At 54.2% G+C, this 9,437-nt stretch overlaps 3 protein-coding genes across 3 annotated transcripts in view; 2 read left to right on the plus strand and 1 right to left on the minus strand.

Moving 5' to 3' along the window:
• Positions 1-763: 763 nt before the first annotated feature.
• LTA (lymphotoxin alpha) lies at positions 764-2,794 on the plus strand. The gene is made up of 4 exons (XM_011944681.1): positions 764-924; positions 1,208-1,315; positions 1,402-1,507; positions 1,753-2,794. Exons 2-4 carry the CDS (start codon positions 1,217-1,219, stop codon positions 2,163-2,165), a joined length of 618 nt encoding a protein of 205 aa, XP_011800071.1. The 5' UTR covers positions 764-924; positions 1,208-1,216; the 3' UTR covers positions 2,166-2,794.
• Positions 2,795-4,043: 1,249 nt separating this feature from the next.
• Positions 4,044-6,833, plus strand: TNF (tumor necrosis factor). The gene is made up of 4 exons (XM_011944682.1): positions 4,044-4,405; positions 5,012-5,057; positions 5,251-5,298; positions 5,600-6,833. Exons 1-4 carry the CDS (start codon positions 4,220-4,222, stop codon positions 6,019-6,021), a joined length of 702 nt encoding a protein of 233 aa, XP_011800072.1. The 5' UTR covers positions 4,044-4,219; the 3' UTR covers positions 6,022-6,833.
• Positions 6,834-9,047: 2,214 nt separating this feature from the next.
• Positions 9,048-9,437, minus strand: part of LTB (lymphotoxin beta (TNF superfamily, member 3)) — a 7,519-nt gene continuing 7,129 nt past the window's right edge. The window contains exon 5 of the mRNA XM_011944836.1: positions 9,048-9,437. Within this exon, the coding sequence (XP_011800226.1) occupies positions 9,201-9,437 (237 nt within the window). The 3' untranslated portion in view covers positions 9,048-9,200.

Below are 9,437 nucleotides of genomic sequence, written 5' to 3' on the forward strand. Positions count from 1 at the left end.
TGGAGTGTGTGTTTATTTGTGTTTATATAAATCTGATCTGCGGAAGCCATCTGAGGTCAGGAAGAGATGGAGGGCATCCTTCAGGAGTGAGATGAGACCTCATCATACTTGAGTGTCCAGCATCATCTCTGAGTAAGGGGACCAAAAAAATATATCTTCCAAACTAGGACATTTTCAAGAGTGGAAGGGGGCTCCATTAATATTTTCACCTGGACGAGAGGCAAACACTAGAATGTCCCCGATGAAGAGGATATATAATGAACCTTCTTGATGTGAAACCTGCCAGATGGGCTGGAAAGTCCATATACTGGAACAAGTATGACTTGAGTTGTTTGGGACAAGGGCAGGGGTACAAGAGAAGGAAATGGGCAAAGAGAGAAGCCTGTACTCAGCCAAGGGTGCAGAGATGTTATATATGATTGCTCTTCAGGGAACCGGGCCTCCAGCCCACACCCCAGCTGCTCAACCTCCTCCTCTCCGAATTGACTGTCCCTTCTCTGGAACTCTAGGCCTGACCCCACTCCCTGGCCCTCCCAGCCCACGATTCCCCTGACCCGGCTCCCTTTCCCAGAACTCAGTCGCCTGAACCCCCAGCCTGTGGTTCTCTCCTAGGCCTCAGCCTTTCCTGCCTTTGACTGAAACAGCAGCATCTTCTAAGCCCTGGGGGCTTCCCCGGGCCCCAGCCCCGACCTAGAACCCGCCCGCCGCCTGCCACGCTGCCGCTGCCGCTTCCTCTATAAAGGGACCTGAGCGTCCGGGCCCAGGGGCTCCACACAGCAGGTGAGGCTCTCCTGCCCCATCTCCTTGGGCTGCCCGTGCTTCGTGCTTTGGACTACCACCCCACAGTGTCCTGCCCTCTGCCTGGGCCTCGGTCCCTCCTGCACCTGCTGCCTGGATCCCTGGCCTGCCTGGGCCTGGGCCTTGGTGGGTTTGCTTTTGGTTTCCTTCTCTGTCTCCGACTCTCCATCTGTCAGTCTCATTGTCTCTGTCACACATTCTCAGTTTCTGCCATGATCCCTTTCTGTTCCCTTCCCATCTCTCTCTGTCTCCCTCTGCTCACCTTGGGGTTTCTCTGACTGCATCTTGTCCCCTTCTCTGTCAATCTCTCTCTCAGGGGTGGGGGGGTGCTGTCTCCCAGGGCAGGAGGTCTGTCTTCCGCAGCGTGCCCCGCCCCGCTTACTGTCTCTCTCTCTCTCTTTCTCTGCAGGTTCTCCCCATGACACCACCTGAATGTCTCTTCCTCTCAAGGGTGCGTGGCACCCCCCTACACCTCCTCCTTCTGGGGCTGCTGCTGGTCCTGCTGCCTGGGGCCCAGGTGAGGCAGCAGGAGAATGGGGGCTGCTGGGGTGGCTCAGCCAAACCTTGAGCCCTAGAGCCCCCCTCAACTCTGTTCTCCCCTAGGGGCTCCCTGGTGTTGGCCTCACACCTTCAGCTGCCCAGACTGCCCGTCAGCACCCCAAGATGCAACTTGCCCACAGCACCCTCAAACCTGCTGCTCACCTCATTGGTAAACATCCACCTGACCTCCCAGACATGTCCCCATCAGCTCTTCTCCTACCCCTGCCTCAGGAACCCAAGCATCCACTCCTCTCTGCCAACTTCCCCCACGCTAAAAAAACAGAGGCAGGCACTCCCATGCCTCCCCCTGCCACCCCCCAGGAACTCAGCTGTTCAGTGCCTGCTTCCTCAGGGATTGAGACCTCTGATTCAGACCCCTGATCTCCCACCCCCATCCTCTATGGCTCTTCCTAGGAGACCCCAGCAAGCAGAACTCACTGCTCTGGAGAGCGAACACGGACCGTGCCTTCCTCCAGGATGGTTTCTCCTTGAGCAACAATTCTCTCCTGGTCCCCACCAGTGGCATCTACTTCGTCTACTCCCAGGTGGTCTTCTCTGGGAAAGCCTACTCTCCTAAGGCCACCCCCACTCCACTCTACCTGGCCCATGAGGTCCAGCTCTTCTCCTCCCAGTACCCCTTCCACGTGCCTCTCCTCAGCTCCCAGAAGATGGTGTATCCAGGGCTGCAGGAACCCTGGCTGCACTCGATGTACCATGGGGCTGCCTTCCAGCTCACCCAGGGAGACCAGCTATCCACCCACACAGATGGCATCCCCCACCTAGTCCTCAGCCCTAGTACTGTCTTCTTTGGAGCCTTCGCTCTGTAGAACTTGGAAAACTCCAGAAAGAAAAAATAATTGATTTGAAGACCTTCTCCCCATTCTGCCTCCATTCTGACCATTTCAGCGGTCACCACCACCTCTTCTTTGGCCATTCCAACAGCTCAAGTCTTCCCTGATCAAGTCACCGGAGCTTTCAAAGAAGGAATTGTAGGCATCCCAGGGGACCACACCTCCCTGAACCATCCTGGATGTCTGGCTGGCTGCGGATTTCAAGCCTGCCTAGGAATTTCCAGCCCAAAGCTGTTGGTCTGTTCCACCAGCTAGGTGGGGCCTAGATCCACACACGGAGGAAGAGCAGGCACATGGAGGAGCTTGGGGGATGACTGGAGGCAGGGAGGGGACTATTTATGAAGGCAAAAAAATTAAATTATTTATTTATGGAGGATGGAGAGAGGGGAATAATAGAAGAACATCCAAGGAGAGACACAGACAGGCCCAAGAGATGAAAAGTAAGAGGGCGTGGGCACAAGGCTGACCGAGAGAGAAAGAAGTAGGCGTGAGGGATCACAGGGCCTCAGAAGGCAGTGAAAGGCTCTGAAAGCCAGCTGCTGACCAGAGTCCCACACGGAGGCATCTGCACCCTGGATGAAGCCCAATAAACCTCTTTTCTCTGAGATGCTGTCTGCTTGTGTGTGTCTGTCTGGGAGTGAGAATTTCCCAGTCTATCTAAGGAGAGGAGGGAGGGATAGAGGGCTCAAAGGGAGCAAGAGCTGTGGGGAGAACAAAAGGATAAAGGGCTCAGAGAGCTTCAGGGACATGTGATGGACTCACCAGGTGAGGCCACCAGACTGCTGCAGGGGAAGCAAAAGAGAAGCTGAGAAGACAAAGGAAAAGTCAGGGTCTGAAGGGGCGGGGGTCAGGGAGCTCCTGGGAGATATGGCCACAGGTAGTGGCTCTGAGGAATGGGTTTCAGGAGACCTCTGGGGAGATGTGACCACAGCAAAGGGTAGGAGAATGTCCAGGGCTATGGGGGTCGAGTATGGGGACCCCCCCCGCCAAGACAGGGCCATGTAGAGGGCCCTAGGGAGTGAAAGAGCCTCCAGGACCTCCAGGTATGGAATACAGGGGACGTTTAAGAAGATATGGCCACACGTTGGGGCCCTGAGAAGTGAGAGCTTCATGAAAAAAATCAGGGACCCCAGAGTTCCTTGGAAGCCAAGACTGAAACCAGCATTGTGAGTCCCCGGGTCAGAGTGAAAGAAGAAGGCCTGCCCCAGTGGGGTCTGTGAATTCCCAGTGGTGATTTCACTCCCCGGGGCTGTCCCAGGCTTGTCCCTGCTACCCCCACCCAGCCTTCCCTGAGGGCCTGAGCCTGCCCCCAAGCCCCCAGCTCCTTCTCCCCCAAGGAACCCAAACATAGGCCTCAGGACTCAACACAGCTTTTCTCCCTCCAACCCCATTTTCTCTACCTCAAGGACTCAGCTTTCTGAAGCCCCTCCCAGTTCTAGTTCTATCTTTTTCCTGCATCCTGTCTGAAAATCAGAGGGAAACAGACCACAGACCTGGTCCCCAGAAGAAATGGAGGCAATAGGCTTTGAGGGGCAGGAGAACGGGATTCAACCTCCAGAGTCCTACACACAAATCAGTCAGTGGCCCAGAAGACCCCCCTCGGAATCGGAGCAGGGATGGTGGGGAGTGTGAGGAGTATCCTTGATGCTTGGGTGTCCCCAACTTTCCAAATCCCCGCCCCCGTGATGGAGAAGAAACCAAGACAGAAGGTGCAGGGCCCACTACCGCTTCCTCCAGATGAGCTCATGGGTTTCTCCACCAAGGAAGTTTTCCGCTGGTTGAATGATTCTTTCCCCGCCCTCCTCTCGCCTGCCCCAGGGACATATAAAGGCAGTTGTTTGCACACCCAGCCAGCAGACGCTCCCTCAGCAAGGACAGCAGAGGACCAGCTAAGAGGGAGAGAAGCAACTCCAGACCCCCCCTGAAAAAAAACCCTCAGACGCCACATCCCCAGACAAGCTGCCAGGCGGGTTCTCTCCCTCTCACATACTGACCCAGGGCTCCACCCTCTCTTACCTGGAAAGGACACCATGAGCACGGAAAGCATGATCCGGGATGTGGAGCTGGCCGAGGAGGCGCTCCCCAGGAAGACAGCGGGGCCCCAGGGCTCCAGGCGGTGCTGGTTCCTCAGCCTCTTCTCCTTCCTGCTTGTGGCAGGCGCCACCACGCTCTTCTGTCTGCTGCACTTTGGAGTGATCGGCCCCCAGAGGGAAGAGGTGAGTGCCTCGCCAGCCTTCATCCACTCTCCCACCCGAGAAAGAGAGAGAGATGGGATGGGCGAAAGATGTGTGCTGACAGGGAGGGATGGAGAGAAAAACAACATGAAGAAAGACGAGGATGCAGAAAGAGATGTGGCAAGAGATGGGGAAGAGAGAGAAAGATGGAGAGGCAGGATGTCTGGCACATGGAAGGTGCTCACTAAGTGTGTATGGAGTGAATGAATGAATGAATGAATGAGCAAACAGATATGTAAATAAGATATGGGGACAGATGTGGGGTGTGAGCAGAGAGATGGGGGAAGAAACAAGTGATATGAATAAAGATGGTGAGACAGAAAGAGAGTGGGAAATATGGCAGCTAAGGAGAGAGATGAGGGAGATAAGGAGAGATGAGGGAGATAAGGAGAGATGAAGATAGGGTGTCTGGCACACAGAAGACACTCAGTGAAAGAATTGTTGAATGCATAGAGGGTGAATACACAGATGAATGGAGAGACAAAACCAGACCACTCAGGGCTAAGAGCGCAGGCCAGACAGGCAGCCAGCTGTTCCTCCTTTAAGGGTGATTCCCTTGGTATTAACCATTCTCCTTCTCCCCAACAGTTCCCCAAGGACCTCCCTCTAATCAGCCCTCTGGCCCAGGCAGTCAGTAAGTGTCTCCAAACCTCTTTCCTAATTCTGGGTTTGGGTTGGGGTATAGGGTTAGTACTGGTACGAAAGCAGTGGGGGAAATTTAAAGTTTTGGTCTTGGGGGAGGGCGGATGGGGTGAAAGTAAGGGGGTGGGGGGTATTTTCTAGGAAGTTTAAGGATCTCAGCTTTTTCTTTTCTCTCTCCTCTTCAGGATCATCTTCTCGAACCCCAAGTGACAAGCCTGTAGCCCATGTTGTAGGTAAGAGCTCTGACGATGTGTCTTGGAACTTGGAGGGCTAGGATTTGGGAGTTGAAGCCCGGCTGAGGGTAGGCAGACCTTGGAGACAGTGTGAGAAGGACTCGCTGAGCTCAAGGGAAGGGTAGAGGAACTGCACAGCCCTTAGGGGGATACTCAGAACGTCATGGCCAGGTGGGATGTGGGATGACAGACAGAGGGAACAGGAACCGGATGTGGGGTGGGCAGAGCTCGAGGGCCAGGATGTGGAGAGTGAACCGACATGGCCACACTGACTCCCCTCTCTCTCTCTCCCTCCCTCCAGCAAACCCTCAAGCTGAGGGGCAGCTCCAGTGGCTGAACCGCCGGGCCAATGCCCTCCTGGCCAATGGCGTAGAGCTGACAGATAACCAGCTGGTGGTACCATCAGAGGGCCTGTACCTCATCTACTCCCAGGTCCTCTTCAAGGGCCAAGGCTGCCCCTCCAACCATGTGCTCCTCACCCACACCATCAGCCGCATCGCCGTCTCCTACCAGACCAAGGTCAACCTCCTCTCTGCCATCAAGAGCCCCTGCCAGAGGGAGACTCCAGAGGGGGCTGAGGCCAAGCCCTGGTATGAGCCCATCTACCTAGGAGGGGTCTTCCAGCTGGAGAAGGGTGATCGACTCAGCGCTGAGATCAATCTGCCCGACTATCTCGACTTTGCCGAGTCTGGGCAGGTCTACTTTGGGATCATTGCCCTGTGAGGAGGACGAACATCCGTCCTTCCCAAACCCCTCCCCCGCCCCAATCCCTTTATTATCCCCTCCTTCAGACACCCTGATCCTCTTCTGGCTCAAAAAGAGAATTGGGGGCTTAGGGTCAGACCCCAAGCTTAGACCCTTAAGCAACACCACCACCACTTCGAAGCCTGGGATTCAGGAATGTGTGGCCTGCACAGTGAAGTGCTGGCAACCACTAAGAATTCAAACTGGGGCCTCCAGCACTCACTGGGGCCTACAGCTTCGATCCCTGAACTCAGTCTGTGACATCTGGAATCTGGAGACCAGGGAGCCTTTGGTTCTGGCCAGAACGCTGCAAGACTTGAGAAGACTTCACCTAGCAGTTGACACAAGTGGACCTCGGGCTTTCCTCTCTCCAGATGTTTCCAGACTTCCTTGAGACATGAAGCCTGGCCCTCCCCATGGAGCCAGCCCCCTCTATTTATGTTTGCACTTGTGATTATTTATTATTTATTTATTATTTATTTATTTACCGATGAATGTATTTATTTGGGAGGTCGGGGTATCCCAGGGGACCCAATGTAGGAGCTGCCTTGGCTCAGACATGTTTTCTGTGAAAACGGAGCTGAACAATAGGCTGTTCCCACATAGCCTCCTGGCCTCTGTGCCTTCTTTTGATTATGTTTTTTAAAATATTTATCTAATGAAGTTGTCTGAACAATGCAGATTTGGTGACCGACTGTCACTCATTGCTGAGCCTCTGCTCCCCAGGGGAGTCGTGTCTGTAATCGCCCTACTATTCAGTGGCGAGAAATAAAGTTTGCTTAGAAAAGAAACATGGTCTCCTTCTCGGAATTAATTCTGCATCTGCTTCTTCTTGTGGGTGGGAAGAAGCTCCCTAAGTCTCTCTCCACAGGCTTTAAGATCCCTCGGACCCAGTCCCATCCTCCGACTCCTAGGGTCCTGAAGACCCGACATAAACAAAGCCCAACACAATATTCCCCATCCCCCAGGAAACAAGAGCCTGAACCTAATTACCTCTCCCTGAGGGCATGGGAATTTCCAACTCTGGGAATTCCAATCCTTGCTGGGAAAATCCTGCAGCTTAGGTGAGATTTCCGGCTGTTGCAGCTGGCCAGCCGTCCGGAGAGAGCTGGGGAGGAGTCACATTCTCAGGTACCTGAATCACACAGCCAAGGGACTTCCGGAGATTCAGGTGTCTAGGCTTCAAATCACCCTGTCCTAACTCTGCAACCTGAACCAGCCACTTAACCTATCTATCCAATGGAGATAGGAATGTCCACCACACATAGGGCATGTGAGAGAAGGCCTGACCTCCATCAGAGGACCTCACTCAGCCCTTGGCACCGTGGGCACTCAATGAATTCTGGCTTACTTCCTTCAACCAGTTTCCAGCTGTTCTATCCCCTTCCATTCTCTCAGTGGGTGAAATTGAAGAGACTGAGGACAATAAAGAACAAGGGACTGAACCGCTGGGCTTGGTGGCATGCACCTGTAATCCCACCACTTTGCGAGGCCAAGGTGAGAGGACAACTTGAACCCAGGAGTTCGAGAGCAATCTGGGCAATATAGTGAGATCCTGTCTGTATTTTTTAAAAAAGAATGAAATATAGGAATAAGAGGTGGGTGAAGGACTCACATGCCGGCTTGGTCCCACCGGTCTTTGTGGTGAAGGACAGGAGAGGTGAGAGGTGGGTGATCTGGAAGGAGAAAAGCACCCCCTCCCCCGATGAAGGCGCTTCTGGAGAGAGTCAAAGACAAATAAGGGCGGGGCGCAGTGGCTCATGCCTGTTGTCCCAACACTTTGGGAGGTTGAGGTGGGAGGATCACTTGAGCCCACTAGTTCAAGACCAGCCTATGCAACATAGCAAGACTTTGTTTCTACAAAAAAAATTTAAAATTAGGTGTAGTGGTGCATGCCTGTAGTTCTAGCTACTCAGCAGGCTGAGGCAGGAGGATCACTCGAGCCCAGGAGTTTGAGGTTACAGTAGCTATGATCATGCCACTGTACCCCCATCTGGGTGACAGAACGAGACCCTGTCTCAAAAAACCATTCCAAAAACAAATATGGAGACAGAAATTGAGCCCCCCAAGACTGGGAGCCCCCACTGAGCTCAGAAATTAGGCTTTACCTCCAGCCCTGGGGTGCCAGGCAGGAGAAAACCGTGTGGTAGGCTGAGGGGGTGGGGTGACCCACTGGGGTGACCTAGATAGGGCCTTGGGTCACCCTCTGCCTCCTCCAGAGTGTGGCTGAAAGTCAGTCATGAAGTAAGGGGGGACTACTGTTACTCATCCCAGAAGCACCCACACTTACTCACTTTTGGGAAGGGGGACACAAAGTGTGAAAAAACGGTGAGGATTTTCCGCCTCACCCTAAATGGGACACCATAAGTGGGGCATTGGTTTTTCCTCCTCCCCAGAACTTCCTGGTGTTTTCAGGCACCACAGGCTCCTTCCTGCCGTCCCCATCTCTCTCTAATATTCTCCCCTTCTTTCTCCTCCAGCCTCCTCCCTTCAGACCCTATAAGCCTGGAATTAAGCTCCTTGGAGGAGAAGAGTGGACTGTGAGGTAGGAAACAGAGAGGCCTTCAGACAGCCCTAGCGGGAGAAGTGCGGGGCCCCTCCAGGCTTCATTCCTCTGTCATGATAGGGGCTTACTCTGCTGCTGGGCCTTTCTGAGTGGTGCTTGCTGTGCTGTGTAATGACCCCTCTCACTGTTGCGGCGAACCCAAGAGAAAAGAGTGTGGTGCAGAGTCTGGTTGGGATCACGTGGCCCTGAAAATCAGGATGCCTGGAGAAGCTTCGGAGTTGGAGGAGTCCCCCTTCCTCCCACCCTCTAACTGGACTAATGATGAGGCCTGGCCATTCAGAGGCAGGGAGGGGGTGGGACAGGCCCACCATCATCCGTAGGAGCAAAGGCCATACGTTGTGTTGTGATGAATTGTTTCAAGCAACCAGAAGAGTACTGAGAATATTTAACCCACACCCGTGCACCCATCCTGAATTAAGACGTGTGTCGCAACTCGGCATCTTTATCGGCAGCACTGAAGCTTTCCATTCTTTATTTTCATCAGGCTCAAAGTCAATTTCCAAACAGTCTCCTACATTTTTCCCACTGCCATGGGGTCCTGGGCGTCCGGGCCCCCAATATTCACACACTCGCACCACGCACTCATATTCCCTCACCCCACCATCACGGCCCCAAAGAAAGTCTTCCCTCTCGCGAAGTCCACCATATCGGGGTGACTGATGTTGACGTACACCCTCTCGCCCCTCCGGAGCTGCACCAGGCCGCCGAACCCCACGCTTGTGTACCAGAGAGGCCCGTACCCTTGCCTCCCGGCCGGGTCCAGCACGGGAGTCACGGTCTCGGCGCCCTCGAGCAGCAGCTCGGGAGTGCCCGGCCCGTAGGCGCCCCC

Source organism: Colobus angolensis, unplaced genomic scaffold, assembly GCF_000951035.1.
Source record: "Colobus angolensis palliatus isolate OR3802 unplaced genomic scaffold, Cang.pa_1.0 Scaffold236, whole genome shotgun sequence".
Classification (NCBI taxonomy): domain Eukaryota; kingdom Metazoa; phylum Chordata; class Mammalia; order Primates; family Cercopithecidae; genus Colobus; species Colobus angolensis.

Excerpts from the sequence above, each read along its gene's own strand:
- TNF (XM_011944682.1), top strand. The coding sequence starts at position 4,220 with ATGAGCACGGAAAGCATGATCCGGGATGTGGAGCTGGCCGAGGAGGCG. Across the intron at positions 5,058-5,250 it reads CCCTCTGGCCCAGGCAGTCA|GATCATCTTCTCGAACCCCA; the intron begins GTAAGTGTCTCC and ends TCTCCTCTTCAG. Across the intron at positions 5,299-5,599 it reads GCCTGTAGCCCATGTTGTAG|CAAACCCTCAAGCTGAGGGG; the intron begins GTAAGAGCTCTG and ends CCCTCCCTCCAG.
- LTA (XM_011944681.1), top strand. The coding sequence starts at position 1,217 with ATGACACCACCTGAATGTCTCTTCCTCTCAAGGGTGCGTGGCACCCCC. Across the intron at positions 1,316-1,401 it reads TCCTGCTGCCTGGGGCCCAG|GGGCTCCCTGGTGTTGGCCT; the intron begins GTGAGGCAGCAG and ends GTTCTCCCCTAG. Across the intron at positions 1,508-1,752 it reads ACCTGCTGCTCACCTCATTG|GAGACCCCAGCAAGCAGAAC; the intron begins GTAAACATCCAC and ends GGCTCTTCCTAG.